This window comes from Salvelinus sp. IW2-2015, linkage group LG13, assembly GCF_002910315.2.
Source record: "Salvelinus sp. IW2-2015 linkage group LG13, ASM291031v2, whole genome shotgun sequence".
Lineage (NCBI taxonomy): Eukaryota > Metazoa > Chordata > Actinopteri > Salmoniformes > Salmonidae > Salvelinus > Salvelinus sp. IW2-2015.
This window is the reverse complement of record NC_036853.1, coordinates 6,499,691-6,519,249: the sequence shown is the minus strand read 5'-3', so window position 1 is coordinate 6,519,249 and position 19,559 is coordinate 6,499,691. Positions and strand designations below refer to the sequence as shown.

The following is a 19,559-nucleotide window of genomic DNA, read 5'->3' as shown; positions in this document are numbered from 1 at the left end:
TGCCGAAGCAGCAGCTACTCTTCCTGGGGTCCATCAAAATTAAGGGAATTTATACAATTTTAAAAACATTACAATACATTCACAGATTTCACAACACACTGTGTGCCCTCGGGCCCCTACTCCACCACTACCACATATCTACAGTACTAAATCCATGTGTATGTGTAGTGCGTATGTTATCATGTGTGTGTATGCATGTGTCTGTGCCAATGTTTGTGTTGCTTCACAGTCCCCGCTGTTCCATCAGGTGTTTTTAAATATTTTTTCAAATATAATTTTACTGCTTGCGTCAGTTAGTTGATGTGGAACAGAGTTCCATGTAGTCATGGCTCTATGTAAGTACTGTATGCCTCCCATCGCCTGTTCTGGACTTGGGGACTGTGAAGAGCTGGTTAGTGGTGTGTGCTAGTAGCGTTTCAATCGGTGACGCCACTCGCTCTGACACCTTGCAGTATACYGAATAAAAATATAAATGCAACATGCAACAATTTCAATGATTTTACTGTTTCAGTTCATATAAAAGGAAATCAGTCAATTGAAATAGATTCATTAGGCCCTAATCTATGGATTTCATATGACCCGGGCGCAGTCATGGATGGGCCTGGGAGGGCATAGGCCCACCCACTGGGAGCCAAGCCTAGCCAATCAGAATGAGTTTTTCCTCACAAAAGGCTTTATTACAGCGAGAAATCCTCCTCGATGTGTGACTTAGCTAGCTTTGTTTTGAAGTGTGTGCCATGCACACTTGTGGAGGTGGAGGGCTGGAGCAAGCGGGGAATGCCGTCCCTTGARAGGGCAAGAACAAAATGTATGTAAGGAGAAGTGCAGTATTATCATAAGGAGATGTATACTTGGATTACGGAGGAGGAATGGGGGAAAAAGAGAGGCAGATGAGGTCTAAGAGAGAGAGGGAGGAAGAGGGTGAGCTTGAATTTGGTTAAAAATGGCGGAAAAAGTGAGATGGTTTGTTAAAGAAGACTGGTAGAAAGTGTAAGCAGAGGGTGCTGAAGACAGGAGGAGAAATGGAAGTGAATGAGGGCGAAGTATCAGAGGTGGTAGGTGTGGTGAAGTTCTCGGAGCCCGAAGCTTGCACCAAGGATCAGGATAAAAGATGAGTCTGTGACGGTAGGAGTGACATTTAAAAAAAAAAAGTGAACCCTTGCATTTTTGGCTGATCCATTTGTGGTTTCAAGGATGGGTGAAAACGAACTTTAGGTGCTGTGGAATCGGTGAAGGTAACCCAAAGTCATCTTGTGATAATGTTTGTGTTTCTGTTGGTCAGAGGGAGTAGGCGCTCCACGTTAAACAAAYGGGGGCAAGAGATGTGAWKTYTTTTGCTCTCAAGAAAWTGGCGCCATTGAAAGAAGTGATTACTAGAGTAGCGGTGAAAGTGGACCAACGAAAAATCAAATAACATTTTATTGGTCACATACACATATTTAGCAGATGTTATTGGTCACATACACATATTTAGCAGATGTTATTGCGGGTGTAGCAAAATGCTTGTGTTCCTAGCTCCAACAGTGCAGTAGTATCTAACAATTCACAACAAACACACAAATCTAAAAGTAAAATAATGGAATTAAGAAATATATAAATATTAGGATGAGCAATGTCGGAGTGGCATCGACTAAAATACAGTATAATACAGTATATACATATTAAATTAGTAAAGCAGTATGTAAACATTATTAAAGTGACTAGTGTTCCATTATTACAGGGACCAATGATTCCATGTCTATGTACATAGAGCAGCAGTCTCTAAGGTGCAGGGTTACATAACCGGGTGGTAGCCGGCTAGTGTTTGGCTATTTAACAGTCTGATGGCCTTGAGATAGAAGCTGTTTTTCAATCTTCCGGTCCCAGCTTTGATGCACATGTACTGACCACGCCTTCTGAATGATAGTGGGGTGAACAGGCCGTGGCTTGGTGGTTGATGTCCTTGATCTTTTTGGCCTTCCTGTGACATCGGGTGCTGTGGTGTCCTGGGGGGCAGGCAGTGTGCCCCAGATAATGCGTTGGGCAGACCGCACCACTCACTGGAGAGCCCTGGGGTTGTGGCCGGCGCAGTTGCCGTACCAGGTGGTGATACAGCCCGACAGGATGCTCTCAATTGTGCATCTGTAAAAGTTTGTGAGTCTTAGGGTGAGATTCGCGGTGTTTGTGATGCTTGTCGTTTGGTGCGATGCAGACAGGGARGCGTGAGTGGTGAAAAGTTGTCTGTTCTTTTGAGTTTTGTTGAGTCTTTGCCCGACAAAGTGATGTTAGGATATCAGTTATCCCACTTAAGCTTTTGTAACCGAATACATTACGTTGTTACGTGTCAAGCTTATGGGCATGTGGCAGCAGTGTGTAGGAGGGAGGTTTCTAGGTGTGCAGAAGGGCATGAGACAAAGAAATGTGTAGCATTGGGGAAAGAAGTGGTATGTGTTAATTGTAGGGGTGCCCATGTGGCTGGGGATCAGACATGTCCGGTGAGAGAGGGGCAGGTTGAGGTTATCAGGATTAGAGTAGTGTAGAAGTTGTCGTATGCTGAGGCAGTGAAGAAAGTAGAGGAAGATGGGTCAAGGGTGAGGGATCCTGAGAGGAGTGGTGTGAGTAGTAGATCTGTACCAGTACAGAGGGATAAGCCAACAAGTTATATACGTTTCAGTAAGAATGGATTTTTTGACCACTACGCTACTCGGGAGGCTATGTTAGTGCTTTTCTAATAACCAGTTTCTGTGTTCATGCAAGTGACTGATTTGAACAAATCCTCACTATCAGTATCTGCAATTTGGCAGAACGCACAGAACCTTCTGTTTTAAGAATGAAAGGATCTCCGTTTCAAGGAACCAAACGTTAATGATGAATTAATTATGAATGATGAATAAGCTAAATAATGCCTATGTAACAAGACCGTAAGTAGTAGATATGACGGGACTGCCCCGATAGAGCTCCATATCTAACGGGACTGCCCCGATAGAGCTCCTGACAGACGTGCATTACGGTGTATCAAGTTTTGTTGGAACCTCGCCAGTTAAATGTTAATAAACAACGACTCATTTAAGATTGACTTTGAGTGTCCCTGTGTAGAATTTCCACGACAGATGCTAGAAGGGTGACTGTTGTCGATGTGTGCACTGGGTCCCTGGTTCAAGCCCCAAGTTGGGGAGAGGAGAGTAACGGAAAAAGTACTGTTTCAGTGCATTCGGAAAGTATTCAGACCCCTTACATTTTTCCACATTTTGATAGGTTACAGCCCTATTCAAAAATAGATTAGATAGCTTTTTTCCCCTCATCAATCTACACACAATATACCATAATGACAAAGCCAAAAAAATATGTTGATTTTAAACAAGTCTGCAAAAATGTATAAACTGAAATGACATTTACATAAGTATTCAGACCCTTTACTCAGTACATTGTTGAAGCACCTTTGGCAGCGATTACAGCCTTGAGTCTTCATTGGTATGACGCTACAAGCTTGGCACAACTGTATTTGGGGAGTTTCTCCCATTTTTCTCTGCAAACCCTCTCAAGCTCTGTCAGGTTGGATGGGGAGCGTCGCTGCACAGCTATTTCCAGAGATGTTCTATCGGGTTCAAGTCTGGGCAACTCAAGGTCATTGAGACTTTCCCCGAAGCCTCTCCTGCATTGTCTTGGCTGTGTGCTTAGGGTTGTTGTCCTGTTGGAAGGTGAACCTTCACCCCAGTCTGAGGATCTGAGTGCTCCGAAGCAGGTTTTCAAAAAGGATCTCACTGTAATTTGCTCCGTTCATCTTTCCCTCGATCCTGACTAGTCTCCCAGTCCCTGCTGCTGAAAAACATCCCCACAGCATGATGCTGCCACCACCATGCTTCACCGTAGGGATGGTGCCAGGTTTCCTCCAGACGTGACACTTGKCATTCAGGCCAAAGTGTTCAATCTTGGTTTCATCAGACCAGAGAATCTTGTTTCTCATGGTCTGAGAGTCCTTTAGGTGCCTTTTGGCAAACTCCAAGAGGGCTATCATGTGCCTTTAAATGAGGAATGGCTTCCGTCTGGCCAGTCTACCATAAAGGCCTGATTTGTGGAGTGCTGCAGAGATGGGAGAACCTTCCAGAAGAACAACCATCTCCACAGAGGAACTCCGGAGCTCTGTCAGGGTGACCACCGCATTCTTGGTCACCTCCCTGACCAAGGCCCTTCTCCCCTGATCACACAGTTTGGCTGGGCGGCCAGCTCGTGAAAGAGTCTTGGTGGTTCCAAACTTCTTCCATTTAGGAATGATGCAGGCCAAATATGTTCTTGGGGACATTCAATGCTGCAGAAATGTTTTGGTAACCTTCCCCCGATCTGTGCCTCGACACAATCCTGTCTCGGAGCTCTACGGACAATTCCTTCATCCTAATGGCTTGGTTCAATTTCGAGTCTCATAGCAAAGGGTCTGAATATTTAATTTGTTTTATTTTGAATAGACATTTTTGCAAATGTAAATACCTGTTTTTGCTTTGTCATAATGGGGTATTGTGTGTAGACTGATGAGGGGGAAAAAAGTAATTTTATCCATTAAAGTCTAACGTAAATGTATATATTTTTTGTAAATCAAGGGGTCTGAATACTTTCCGCACTACATGACCAAAAGGTATGTTGCTCTGTGCACGGGGGCTCAATTCATCCCAAAGGTGTTAGATAGGTTTGAGGTCAGGGCTCTGTGCCGGCCAGTCTAGTTCTTCCACACAGATCTCGACAAACCATTTCTGTATGGACCTTGCTTTGTGCACCGGGGGCATTGTCATGCTGAAACAGGAAAGGGCATTCCTCAAACTGTTGCCACAAAATTGGAAGCACAGAATCGTCTAGAATTTCCATTCACTGGAATTAAGGGGCCTAGCTCGAACCATGAAAAACAGCCCCATACCATTATTCCTCCTCCAAACTTTACAGTTGGCACTACGCATTGGGGCAGGTAGCGTTCTCCTGGCATTCACCAAACCCAGATTCATCCGTCGGACTGTCAGATKAATGTGATTCATCACTCCAGAGAACACATTTCCACCGCTCCAGAGTCCAAGGGCGGGGAGCTTTACACCATTCCAGCCAACGCTTGGCATTGCGATCTTAGGTGTGTGTGTGTGCGGCTGCTCAGCCATCAAAACGTATTTCCTGAAGCTCCCGATGAACAGTTCTTGTGCTGACATTGCTTCCAGAGAAAATGTGGAACTCGGTAGTGAACGTTGCAACCGAGGACAGACGTTCTGTGAGCTTGTGTGATCTACCACTTCACGGCTGAGCTGTTGTTGCACCTAGAGTCCTAGACATTTCCACTTCACAATAACAGCACTTACAGTTGACCAGGGCAGCTCTAGCAGGGTAAAAAATTGCCGAACTGACTTGTTGGAAAGGTGGAATCCTATGACGGTGCCACATTGAAAGTCACTGARCTCTTCCGTACAGGCCATTCTACTGCCAATGTTCGTCTATGGAGATTGCATGGCTGTGTGCTCAATTTGTATACACCTGTCAGCAACGGATGTGGCTGAAATAGTCAAATCCCACTAATTTGTTGCGGTGTCCACATACTTTTGTATTTTTAGTGTGTGTGACTAAGTTGCTCCAGATAAGAGTACCTTGCTAAATAATGTATGCGTCTCGGCTCATACTGATGCAGTTCAATAAAAACAAAATGGTAAATCATTCATTTTCATTAATTGTATAAAAATGTATTTATGATCAAGGACACCATTGAGTAACACCGAGTACAACAGRAGTGACCGTCCAAGATGGTCAATGACAACATGGAGTCTTATCGGCCAAACTTTAAGACTCTTACATAAGAGATTCCACACACACACAAGACTAAGAACAGCATTGAAAAACATGATTTAAAAGATAAAACAAAATGTTAGCCGTTTTGCTGGTGCTACGATTTCAAAATAGTCCGGACATAACAATTGAGGTGATAACTTGTGTACAAAAAATGATTTTTTACATAGGGCTGGATTTAAAAGTATTTTTTACAAAAAGTGCAGGAGCTCCGAAGCCTTCCTTCCTTCCTCCTTAAACTCTTCATCACACCCTAAAAACAGAGCATCTTAAGGGTATTTTTAAACATCTTTACAAAAAAAGAAAGTGGTGAAATCTCAAATATACATTTTCTAAATKAATATCTGGGCCATCATTATGGCTTGTTGAATGGTCTTCCAAGTGAAACCTTATTCTACATTAATATTACGACCTGTACACATCCTCATGATGATTTCATAAACATTTCCTCTTAAAAGATAAGTTTAAAACCCGCACCTTGCTGGAGACCACATAACTGCACTTAAAATGGGACTAAAAAGCAGACTAGGAAATGAGCATGCATACCAAATTACACCCTATTCTTTTGTATAGTGCACTATATAGGGAATAGGACTCATAGGGCTGTGGTCAAACAGTGCACTATATTAGGGAATTGGTTGCCATTTGGGGTGCAAAAATTGCAGGCAGACAACAGAAAAATCACGTATTTTTTCACCAAATGTTTAAAAAAAAAAAAAAATGTAAAAGAAGCAGTCAGTTAAAAGAGGAACGCATAGTAAAATCAGAAGCACAGTGAAAAGTTGAAAAATATATATACGTCATATATACACATGTAATCGAGTGTGTATATTATACAGGTTTGACTGCCCATTCCTGTTAAAATGAGTCTGGAGCAGTCAGGTCCTCACACTCAAATACTGCATGACATTCAGTTCAGTCAGTCCAAAAGTGTAGCTGCAGATGAGTAACATCTCCCAGAAAGTCGCCACGGTCWTGTTCATTAGGCACCAAAACGAAGAAAACGGTCCGAAATTGGAGATGTTCTGCCTGGACTTGTCCCAATCAGAAACGCTTTCCCCCACCCCTTAGTTGCAAAACGTTTGTGCCCTAACGAACACGGCCCTGCTTTCAAGAATAAACAARAGGTCCGTCTAGGCAGAAGCCTTTTACAATACAAGGGGATTGCTCTACTCTGGGGGTACAGTTTAGTTTGAGTATAACAGTTTAGTTCGAGAATACAAAACATATACTCAAACTGTACATAGCTTCAGGAATTATAAAGATGGGTGTTTTGTTGTTTTCTGTAACAAGAAAATCCTCTGTAATGGTGTTTTGTTGTTGGTATTTTCATCGGTAATGAAAACGTTGTAGTTGTAGACAGAGATCCATTTAAAAACAACATCCTCATTAAAGTCAGTTAAACTTGATTCTCCTCATCTCCGCTGTGTTGAAGGGAAGGCAACCCTCTCCCATGTACTGCAGGGCTAGTCCATAGAATTAGAATGAACATTCTAATATAAATACACATTCTATATTTCTATGGGTTAGCCTGCTGGCTCAACCAATCACAAAATCAGTCTGGAGGAAGGAGATCGTGAAGACGAAACCGTTCTCTGACGTAAGGCCTTACGTCCTCATTCTGTGGAGGAGAGTAAGAACAGAGAGCAGAGGTTGCATAAAATAGTACACCAAGACAAATGACTGAGGTGACTTTCGTGGAGGAAGAGAAAGAACAGAAACCGGTCTGTTTATGCAAGCCGTATACAGACAATCTTACAGGTACAAGGGCAAATGTTTGAGTGAGTACATAAGGAAGTCGCTTGAGTTGGATCCACATCCAAAAATATTCATTTGTTTTTCCCCCCCCTTCTCCAGAATGAGTACATACCATCTCCACTAGCTTCTCCAAGAAAGGAACCAGCTTGAGAAGCTCGTTATCATTCCTGTCCATGAACCAGCTCTCGATGGGAATCCCATTGGAAAGCTGTGATGAAGAACCATGACGTTTTGAATCGTATATGAATATATGCCACTTTGCCGTCACTTTTATCCAAAATACTTATTGTATATTGAGGGCATATAATTTAAGTATGCGATTCCTGCGGGATAGAATGAGTAGCTGTACTGTGAAGGCTTACCTGATAGGCGAAGGCTTGAGGTGAATTGTCGATTATTATGGTTTTTGAAAGATCTCTTCCAAGAATGTTTAGGTCCTTGATGTAGTTTCCTTGAACACATACACAGTGCTCACGAAACAAACGATGCCTGTAGGAGAGGTAGAAAAATAACCAAATGATTWGTCAAGTGTAGTGGTGGGTGTTAGGACATTAGTACAAGCTTTATACACAACCTAATTAATCCCTACGTAGGTGCACTACTTTTGGGGAATGTTGTGCCATTTGGGATACAGGTCATGGTGCAACTCAACACTGGTTATTTGTAATCATTCAAATGCAATAACTTTATTTAACTGACCTGACCAACTGTTTCTTGGGGTCCAGTATGTTCAGTAACTTGTCTGCRTACATCTTCTTAGAGGCAGTGAACAGAATGATCTGTGAACGACAAGAAACCCATAAGAATCATTTAAAAAAAAGGGTATATATATTTCCGTTCTGTTTGTCTGTCCCAGTGAAGTCTACAGTAGAGGTTTACACGAGAACGGGACCCGCGGGAATCTGGCAGGAATGGGAGTCACGTTCGGAACAGGATCAACAGTCCACAGGAAAGGGAAGTGCAGTAATAGGGGTGGAAATACAGTGTTTTTTTGTTTTTTTTTACTATTTTCTACATTGTAGAATAAACTAAAAAAAAAACATGAAAACTATGAAATAACACACATGGAATCATGTAGTAACCAAGAACGTGTTAAACAAATCAAAATATATTTTATATTTGAGATTCTTCAAAGTAGCCACCCTTTGCCTTGATGACAGCTTTGTACACTCTTGACATTCTCACAGCCACAGGCATTGCTTACTGTTTGGTGTTTTAGGCTGGGTTTCTGTACAGCACTTTGTGACGTGCTTCTACACCTGCATTGCTTGCTGTTTGGGGTTTTAGGCTGGGTGTCTGTACAGCACTTCGAGATATTAGCTGATGTACGAAGGGCTATATAAAATAAACTTGATTGATTGATTGTGACATCTGCCGATGTAAAAAGGGCTTTAAACACAAATTTGATTGAATAGCCTACATACTTTTGCACGCAAAATTGAGCACGGGGCGGCAGTGATTTATTTTGAGAAGGGACAGAAAGTTCCGGGGTTATAAAACGGTTGTGGGATCAGGATAGTACAGGTGGGGGATTTGTTTTTTGACAGAACAAGACAGGAATGAATTTTCACTCTAGTCTACAGTGGTCTGATGTCTGTGTATTAAACACATAGGACCTCACCTCGTAAATTTGAGACATGCGTTCCAGGAACTCTYTGAAGAACGGCCTCAACCGCACATACACCTGCAGAGAAGAAAGARTCATATGAAAACCATAGCATGTCAAGAGCGTTCCCTGTTCAGTGAAAGATATGTTTTGCATGATGAAAAATAGGGGTTGGTTGTAGAAAATCAACAAACCATCAATGTAATAAGAAACCTTAGTTGCCGGTAGCAACCACTACAGAATGTCCGGTCAGAACAAGGATGAGGCAGATGTTCAGGTTAAGGGGAGTTTAATGGAAGATAGCCACATACATCTGACCACTCATGGTTCAGATAAGTGAGAATCATGTCCAGTGAGAACTGACATTAACTCTGGTTCAAATTGTTGCGCTTGGTTGGAACAGAGCTGGAGATTAAAATCATGCCAAGTGATCCTAGTCCGGAATCCCTCCCCAGTGGAACAGCGGAGGTGTTCGGGAATCCCTCCCCAGTGGAACAGCGGAGGTGTTCCGGAATCCCTCCCCAGTGGAACAGTGGAGGTGTTCCGGAATCCCTCCCCAGTGGAACAGCGGAGGTGTTCCGGAATCCCTCCCCAGTGGAACAGTAGAGGTTCCGGCTCTCAGGTCACTTATGTCATTTGATGTTGAAGACACCGACAAGTACCCCTGCATAAGGGGACTCCACAGGGGAGGACCATCCAAGCAAAGAAACAAGTGAAAGAGGGACCCAACATGTACGCATGCACGTACACTTAAACATCAGAAAGGCATGGATTTAGTCCACGGAGGGGAAACGATGGTAGTGCTCATCAGGATGGGTACGTTTCGGACCATACGGTGTTCCCAGGGTCCAACACTAACTGAAGTCCAGGGAATCTAGGCCGAACGAGAATTGCTGATAAGTAATTGGCTGACCTTGACCAATAAGACACTAACAAAAGTGGGGGTCCCCTGAATGGGATACTAAGCTGCCTGACTAGAATCAGATGACTGAAGCTGGCCATTTTAACACATGACAAATCACATAAAACCTAATGCTTTTTCTCAATTTGTCTTACCTTGATTCCTCATGTCCMCCCTCTCCTCGCCTCCTTCTCAAAACGCATAGAAGTAATCCATGGGAAAAAAGACCTTGGATATTCTCTTACAATGTGGTTTGAGAATAAAGCGAGGAGAGAGAGAGAGAGAGAGGACACAAGGAAAGAATCAAGGAAAGAAGAATTGAGAAAGAGCCCTTGACAATCACTTAACACCTGTGGATTTCTATAGTATCACAGCCTGTACCTGGTAGATGACGTCTTGGAACAGGACAGGGAAGGTCAGGGCTGCGTCCTCCAACTCATTCAGACTACAGTGCACCAACGTCTCGTCCTGATGAAAACACATACAGTACACACCTTCTGGTTAGTGGGTGTTCAACCTTCTTTAGTTGAATGCACCGATTGTAAGACGCTGKAGATGAGAGCTAGTCGCAGATTGGTTTGTGCTTCTTCTGCCTACTCCAATTGTCAAGCACAATTTAACCTTCGCTAAGCCCCAGAATTTTGAGAAACCAATCTTAGTGCTCCGATGGGACAGCAACTGTCGTAGACTGGCACCCAGGCTATATTAAAAGAGAGCAGAAACAGACCGGCACCCAGGCTAGACAAGAGCTTCTGCTAATGACTCAAATATAAAAATGTGCTACTCACCAAATCTAGGACCAAGGAGAACTCTGGTGTGCTGCGTGTTTTGAGAGGCAGTGCTGGTTTCCTGGCTATCTGCTCCTCTGTCAACGGAGGCACATGTTTGATGAAGAAGTACCTGAAAACAGAGCAGGCACAGAAGATTTTAGTTGGTTCAAGTAAAGAAAAAAACATTTTTCACACACAATACTTTTCTTCAGTTGGTTAGATGGTGATGACGACACACAGATGAGCGACCGTTTTCTACTACTTACTATTCCACAGACATTTAAAGAGAGGCATTTAAAACGTTGTTTGGTTGGTAAGGTTGCTAAATAAACTAAGCGGTACTCACGGATCAAAGACTTCCCAGTCCTCCTCGTAGGTGCCGTCTGCAGGGGCCGTGKGAGGGGCGTGGGGGTAACAGCTGACTGGGGTGCATCCCGGAGCTGGATGACAACATATTTAAATGGCGTAGAAATCCACATGTTTTATTTATTCGCATTTACTTTTCCCCCCAGGTATTTCAACATAGCAAACACAGCAAGTAAAAATTCCACATCACTAATCACTGGGTTTTAACCAGGGTGACCCGTTAGAAGGGGGCGTATCACCAGGGTGACCCGTTAGAAGGGGGCGTATCACCAGGGTGACCCGTTAGAAGGGGGCGTATCACCAGGGTGACCCGTTAGAAGGGGGCGTATCACCAGGGTGACCCGTTAGAAGGGGGCGTATCACCAGGGTGACCTGTTAGAAGGGGCATATCGTCATGGTTACCTGTTAGAAGGGGCATATCTGTTTCTGTAACCATCTCCCCTTCCTCGACAGGTGGTTCTGGTGTAGCCAGAAGAGCCGGCGGTGTTGGTGGTACTGGAGCAACAGGAGACAGGACGACACCTTCTGTAGATGTGGGGGTACTGGTGGACAATTCCTCCACCTCCAGCTGCTTCACAATCTCCTCAGCCTCCAGCACCTGCCCAGGTGAGTCAGACCCAAGAGTGGCTGGATCGGGGAGACACAGGGTTAATCTCAAAAAGTATTTTCTTTGATTCTTTGCATCTTCTCTCGTTAACTCCGTACACAGAGAGGAATAAGGCAATGACGAGAGAAGAGTGAGCATGGATGAAAAAATGGTGTAACCCACAGATGTTTTACATTTAAAACCTCTGGCTGGACGAGGGGAATATACAGGAGTGACGTGGAGAAGAGGGASGTATATAAGAGAATTCCTTTAGGATCGGTAAAAAAAGAAACACGGGGCTGGTATCCCAGACAGATTACACCAAGTCATGGACTAGTAAAGCATGTTGGAGAAACTCCATTGAGTAAAGGCGTTTCAGTCCAGCAATAGCCTTAATCTGTAACCGGTCATTCTTAGACTGGTCCTCCTGGTAAAAAAAAAARAAGAAAGAACACAAGACACAATGATGAGACTTGAGGGAGATTCTGTTACCCGTCTTGGTTGCAGGTGAGAAAAAGTTGAAGACTGGAGAGAAGATGGTCCCCAGGAGAGTAGTGCGAGGAGGGCTGATGGCTACCTCCACGGGGACCTCCAGTTTACCGTTGGGCTTCAGGGGCATACTGTTCAACGTCATTGGATCTGAGGGGAAAACAAGGGAACTTYACTATTTCCAATGAAACCTGCAAAATCCACCTGCTTATGGCAATGCAGGATATTTCCGATTTCTTGAGCATTAATGATCACCACCTCCTTATAGCGGAGGGGAAGTGTTATCCACGTGGTCAACAGCCAGAACTCTTCCAATGGACACGACAACATCCACACAATTATAACAAAACAGGTTATTTCGATCTCATGAACATTAATGACCAATTGACTAATTGCAACATTTCCAAAAGCAGATGTTCACAATGATGGCGTCATGACAACAGTTTGTCTTTTAGTGCTATGAACGACTCTATTACAAATTAGAAAACTGGGTGGTTCCAGCCCTGAATGCTGATTGGCTGACCGCCGTGGTATATCAGACCGTATACCACTGGTTTGACCAACATTTATTTTTACCTCTAATTACGTTGGTAACCAGTTTATAATAGCAATAAGGCACCTTGGGGTTTGTGATATATGGCCAATATACCACGGCTAAGGGCTGTATTCAGGCACTCCGCAATGCGTCGTGCATAAGAACAGCCCCTAGCCGTGGTATATTGGCCATATACCACAACCCCCCGTGCCTTATTTATTAATTACGCCAAGAGGAAAGTCTTGACTCACCAGGTTTGTTAGCGCTTCTCCTGCAGCCCCTGGGGATAGCTTTGTTAGGAGGATGAGGAGAAGACGTGATCAGGTTGCTGCTGTCCACTTTACAATCAACACGACTCCTCTTAGCTGGGATGTCATGCTCCATCTGACAGAAAGGAAGCAGAGGGACTAGTAGTTAGTGTCACGACTTTCTGAAAGCAACATTTAATATGGCACCCTTCTGACCTGTAGCTTTTTATTTAGGATGCTACTCCTCTTCAACCGTTTTAAGATCAAAACGACATTCAAACTTTTAAAAAAGGTACATTGCAACTGCAGATTTTGGCCTATTTTTTGGGGGGGCTTGCTCCTCAAGGAATGATGGCGGCCATGACTGAAGCCAAATGTGACTTGGCTTGGGGGGGGGGGGGTGATGTGGGTGTGTCCTTGCCACCACCAAGACACACCCATCTGTCATCCCCCCAAATCACAACAAACAAACCTCCTGCAGGTTGAGTTGTACAACTACAGGCAGATGTATGGTGAGATGCCGGAGGAAGCTTTGAATAGGTCAGTAGCCGACAGAGTCATATGAGAAGAATGCAATTGATGAATTAATGTAGATATTCTAAACAAAGTGTTTTGATAACTTTAAAATTGTAGTAACAGGTCCATGTAGAATAAACCACCCTTTACATAACACCATAGAAGCGGTGTTCTGCTAATATAACAATGTGCATATTTCATTGTCATTCCCAGGCGATACAATGTGTGCCCATCTGCATTGTTTCTGGTGGTAATGGGGCCGACCTTGGCAAACATGGTAATACCTTCCTGTTAGGTGTCCCATACAAACAACAGGAGTTCCCTGATCCTGGTGCAGAATACAAAGGGGTGTCCCCCCCTCCCCATATTGACTGATTCCATTCAATAATAACAAAAAGACAATACAAGTAAAAGTTGTCTAGTAAAATGTTTAATGCCGAGTGCCAGGTCTCTCTCCATTCAGAGACATCAGTACAGAGTGCCAGGTCTCTCTCCATTCAGAGACATCAGTACAGAGGGCCAGGTCGCTTTCCATTCAGAGACATCAGTATCAAGCCTGTCTGTCAGTCTGGACTTCACATCACATTATCTTGCAAGTCTCCATGTGCTGGCTCCATACATGTTTCTGTGAACACATAGTCACTGTTCTATTATCAATGGCAGTTAGGATATGTAACACAGTGATCAGGCTGGTTCCACCAGGCTAGGTTATACCCTGGAGATTATATGGTGAACAGGCTGGTTCCACCAGGCTAGGTTATACCCTGGACATTATATGGTGAACACAGTGATCAGGCTGGTTCCACCAGGCTAGGTTATAACCATCTAAGAAGTAGAAAATAAGCAACAAAATGACAGTTTACATAAATTATGTTTTACAATTGGGTTATCAAGTGTATCAAAGTAATGAAGTGGGTTACCTTCTGTATTTTCATTTTGTTTATACAAATGATGAGCCTGTGAAATCTGTTGCAAGTGAAGGGCATGTCTTTGTGAGATGCAGAGTTGGTGAACAGATGATCTCCGTGTGTGTAGTTCCCACCGTGAAGCAYGGAGGAGGAGGTGTGATGGTGCTTTGCTGGACACTGTCAGTGATTTATTTAGAATTCAAGGCACACTTAACCAGCATAGCTACCATACCATTCTGCAGCAAAAAGCCATCCCATCTGGTTTGCACTTAGTGGGACTATCATTTGTTTTTCAACAGGACAATGACCCAACACACCTCCAGGCTGTGTAAGGGCTATTTGACCAAGAAGGAGAGTGATGAATTGCTGCATTAGATGACCTGGCCTCTACAATCACCCAACCTCAACCCAATTGAGATGGTTTGTGATGAGTTGGACGGCAGAGTGAAGGAAAAGCAGCCAGCAGGTGCTCAGCATATGTGGGAACTCTATCAAGACTGTTGGAAAAGCATTCCAGGTGAGGCTGGTTGAGAGAATGCCAAGAGTGTGCAAAGCTGTCATCAAGTTAAAGTTGGCTGCTTTGAAGAATATAAAATATATTTTCATTTGTTTAACACTTTCTTGATTACTACATGATTCCATGTGTGTTATTTCATAGTTTTGATGTCTTTACTATTATTCTACAATATAGAAAATAGTAAAAATAAAGAAAAACCCTTGAATGAGTAGGTGTGACCAAACTTTTGACTGGTACTGTATATACTACGCAGTGTCAGAGGAAGGCCCAAAAAATTGTCAAAGACTCCAGTCACAGCCGGTTCTCTCTGCTACCGCACGGCAAGCAGTACCGGAGTGCCAAGTCTAGGACCAAAAGGTTCCTAACTGCTTCTATTGATAAGCTATAAGATTGCTGAACCATTCATCAAATGGCCACCCAGACTATCAACATTGACCCCCCCCCCCCCTCTTTGTTTTTACACTAATCTATGCAGTCACTTTACCCCTACCTACATGTACAAATTACCTTGACTAACCTGCACCCCCACACATTAACTCAGTACCGGTACCCCCTGTATAAAGCTTCATTATTGTATTACTTTTTTTACTTTGGGTTATTTGGCAAATATTTTCCTAACTCTCTTTCTTGAACTGCATTGTTGGTTAAGGGCTTGTAAGTAAGCATTTCACTGTAAGGTCCTGATGYATTAGGCACATGTGACAAATAAAATTTGATGACAGCAATCCATGCTTTGCTTTMGTTTCCCKGGTACTGTTTYTAAATGCTAATGTTTWAGCATTTGAAGTASAAAACCCATTCAAGTCATKGGACCGATATKAGTATTTTTCCCGCATCATGTCCAAATCACTTGAAAGTATCTCAAATTGATTGTGAAGCTCAACAAAGTCACTTGGATTATTTGAACACGAAGCGTGTAAAAATGCTAACATCCATCCCATGACATGACTGGGATGTGCTGCAATTTATTTTATATTTAACATTTATTTAACTAGGCAAGTCAGTTAACAAATTCTTATTTACAATGACAGCCTACCCGGGGAACAGTGGGTTAACTGCCTTGTTCAGGGGCAGAATGACAGGTTTTTATCTTGTCAGCTCGGGGATTCGATTGAGCAACTTTTCGGTTACTGGCCCAACGCTCTAACCACTAGGCTACCTGCTGCCCCAAATGTGAGCATTTGCAAACAGTTCACACAAACACACCTTGACAGCATTTCCCCTGATGAACTTCTTGATGGTGGAAAACAGGCCTGTCTCATTCTTCTGCATTCTGAGGCCTCTCCTTGTCACGGCAGTGGGCTCCACCTCACAGTGTTTCCTCTTGGCCTGGGCTGGGCGGGGGGCTGGAAGGCCGGGGCTGGATTTGGGAGTAGGTTTTGGTTTGGTGCTGGGCTGCTGAGAAGCTTTCCGCACTCTCAACCTCATCATCCTACACGTTACATGGAAGACTGGTGTGGGCAATATATATTACCAGTACAACAAAGAGAACACAGGAAACCAGTGAGGTGACATGTAGCCAAGTCAGAGCTTTAACACAGCCACAACACATTTATTTATTTATTATAGCCCTAACAATGTGTTTATTTTACTTTGTTAGGATGTTTGGCATATTCTTGACATTTGTATTCACAAAAACGATTATATCTAAAAAGAGTATTGAGAATTATAATTAACTATATCATTAAGCTAATAATTATATGTCATTGTAATTTATAAATATTTCAGAATACAGATTTAAATTCGACTAATTTATAGACATACTCCACGGTCACAATAACATATCCACAGTGGGATCTTATGCTACAGTACTTGTAGATATTTTATGAACACTACCAGAAAAGTGGGCGGTGTTCGTTCTGCAAGCTTCTTTTTTTTTTCTAGCTGAAGTTGTTGGCAAACTTAACTAGCTGCTAGTATGAGGCCTAGGTAACTAGTTAGAATTCGACGAGAATTCCCTTTCCACAAGCCAAGTCATATAGGACGTTAAATCAAATATGAGACTTGACCAAAGCCACCTATATATGGCTCCAAACATTAGTAATGTGTTAGCTGGTATCTAGCTAGCAGTTGTTAGCAAAACTGTAAGTGCAAGCCCGTGAACAGCGAGTGACAGGCATGAACATTGCATTAGCTAGTTAACTGTTATGTAACCAGTGTTAGTTAGCTAACCTTAACAGTTAGCGACCCAATTATTTTATTACGGCCATTCTAAAACGAGATACCGGTATTCACATAGTAAGATGGCTAAGCCAGCCAACGAAATTGGGACTAACGATAAAAGTAACGGAATAGTTGTCTGGCTCGCGAACTAGCTAACGTTACGAGTTAGCTAACGGTATACACTTAAGATTAGCAGGCTAACTAGCCATTTTGATTTCACGATTGCCAACCAAACAACATGCATAGCATYGGTCAGCAGTTTAATATTGGTTTAATAAATCAAACGACTAGTATTGTCGCTAGATATAGCTAGCTAGTCACGTTAGCTGGTAGCATTTAGCTACACCAAGCTGGCTGGCTAGGTGCTCACTGGTGATATGGCAATCGTTTGAATCAAAAACATGTTGACACAGCCATAAACAATTAACGTTACTTACCGATGGTGCAATAAATTCGTAACCAAACTTGCCGCTTGCCTGTCCACACTGGTAGCCGCAACGGGGCGGCCACCGAGAGAGAGGTCTGGCCGTCGTTATCGCTGCCAGCTGTGTTCAGAACCACAGACCATCGACGGGCTCTTTGGACGCCATTTCCCGCCTCATCACAAATTCTGAGAGTGCACTCGATAAAGCTACTCTGACTCCAGCGCTAGTTTGATGTCTAGGAATGTGGACTATATTATATGCAATTTACAGTGTACCACCACCGTGCMCACCATCGCAAAAGCAGCTAAAAGTAACCACTGAATAACGTCATAARTATGCGGTAAAACGGTTTGTAAAACATATATTATTTTCATGACATGGTTTGACGGATCACGTGTTTCAATACGGAGCATATATGTGGCTGCTGCACCGGAGTAAACCGAGTGTACCCACTGTAATGCGAATCCTAGCTATCTCGTCAGRAACCCCGGATGATTGATWAAAAAAAWWWKKWWTTWAMYWRGSMAAWYMRKTWARRAMMAAWTYYTWWTTTRMAATGACGCCTACCCCGGSCAAAACCWAACCCGGACGATGGGCCAATTGTGCGCCACCCTATGGGACTCCCTATCACGACCGGTTGTGATACAGGCTGGAATCGAACCAAGGTCTGTAGTGACTCTACCACTGAGATGCAGTGCCTTTGACCGCTGTGCCACTCGCCGCTGCGCCACACATGACCTGCGCAGGCGCACTTCAGCATTACTGGTACACAAATGTATTTTCAAAAATAGGTTTGGAAAACAAATTCTGATCTCATATACTTCCAAAGCATAGTGAGTACCGGTATGTGTGGATGCCTTGTATGGTGTCGTCATTGTAAGCAGAGGAGGATGTCATACTATAGAATTTGTCAAACATAAAAGGGATCGGYTTAGGAGTAGCCCTTCAGTGTAGCTTATCAGCAAAATAGAACAAAATAATACATRTGTTATTTATTAAAATATTTATAATTTCCTATAGAAATGAAAGCAGGACAATCATATTGCGGTGAGGATTGTTACATTAGGTGTATATATATCTAATGTTTGCTTTGGAAATTTATATTTTAGTATAAAGCTGGTCAATTCTCTCCTAATAATCCTCATGAGTTGTGAGAATCCCTGTTACTCCCATTTATAAGACATTTAATTATATACAAGCCATTATCATATATAGATATGTTTATGTGCTGCTACTATGTTGTGTTGCTACCATGTTGTTGTTATTTACATTTACATTTAAGTCATTTAGCAGACGCTCTTATCCAGAGCGACTTACAAATTGGAAAGTTCATACATATTCATGTTGTGTTGCTACCATGCTGTGTTGTTGTCTTAGGTCTCTCTTTATGTAGTGTTGTCTCTTGTCGTGATGTGTGTTTTGTCCTATATTTATTTTTAAATCCCAGCCCCCGTCCCCGGGGGTGGCCTTTTGCCTTTTGGTAGGCCGTCATTGTAAAAAAAAAAAATTTGATCTTAACTGACTTGCTTAGTTAAATAAATAAATAAAATATAGCCTATATGTGAAAAACCCTGCCTTATGGCACTTTAAACGATGTGTACAGTATGCAGTGCTTAATTAGTTAAATTAAGCACTCKGAACACTCAGCGCGAGAGGGGGCATAGACTATATGCCCACATACTCGAATATAGCTGTGGTGTTTACACAAGTCCAAATTTCTTTCAGCCTAATTTTCAAGACAAATGTACAGCATTTTTTTTTTTAAAGTCACTGCAGATCTCCTGCCATATGCACACTTACTCAGTTTACAATAACCGTATTTCATATAATTTAAGACTAACAGTAGAACACACATCACAATATCAGAATATAATTTAAGATTTCTTATTTTATGTTGGTTCCAGCAGAGAACATGAGAATATATAGGCCCCCTGCCTATAACATAAGGCATCGCCATCGGGGTCAGTTTTCCCCTACTCCTCTC

The 19,559-nt window shown here is 42.8% G+C and overlaps 1 protein-coding gene across 2 annotated transcripts; it reads right to left on the bottom strand.

Moving 5' to 3' along the window:
- Nucleotides 1-5,658: 5,658 nt before the first annotated feature.
- Nucleotides 5,659-18,776, bottom strand: LOC111972039 (CTD small phosphatase-like protein 2-A). 2 transcript variants are annotated; one of them, XM_023998873.3, is made up of 13 exons: nucleotides 17,588-18,776; nucleotides 16,194-16,438; nucleotides 13,050-13,182; nucleotides 12,267-12,413; nucleotides 11,591-11,815; nucleotides 11,169-11,262; nucleotides 10,841-10,952; nucleotides 10,434-10,520; nucleotides 9,167-9,229; nucleotides 8,245-8,324; nucleotides 7,908-8,034; nucleotides 7,658-7,753; nucleotides 5,659-7,408 (listed from the first exon to the last, which is right to left on the bottom strand). In XM_023998873.3, the coding sequence occupies exons 2-13, from the start codon at nucleotides 16,416-16,418 to the stop codon at nucleotides 7,343-7,345; spliced, it is 1,455 nt and encodes a 484-aa protein (XP_023854641.1). In that variant the 5' UTR covers nucleotides 16,419-16,438; nucleotides 17,588-18,776; the 3' UTR covers nucleotides 5,659-7,342. The 2 variants fall into 2 exon arrangements, with proteins under 2 accessions (XP_023854641.1, XP_023854642.1); XM_023998874.3 differs by having other exon boundaries at nucleotides 16,194-16,419.
- Between the last annotated feature and the right edge of the window lie 783 nt (nucleotides 18,777-19,559).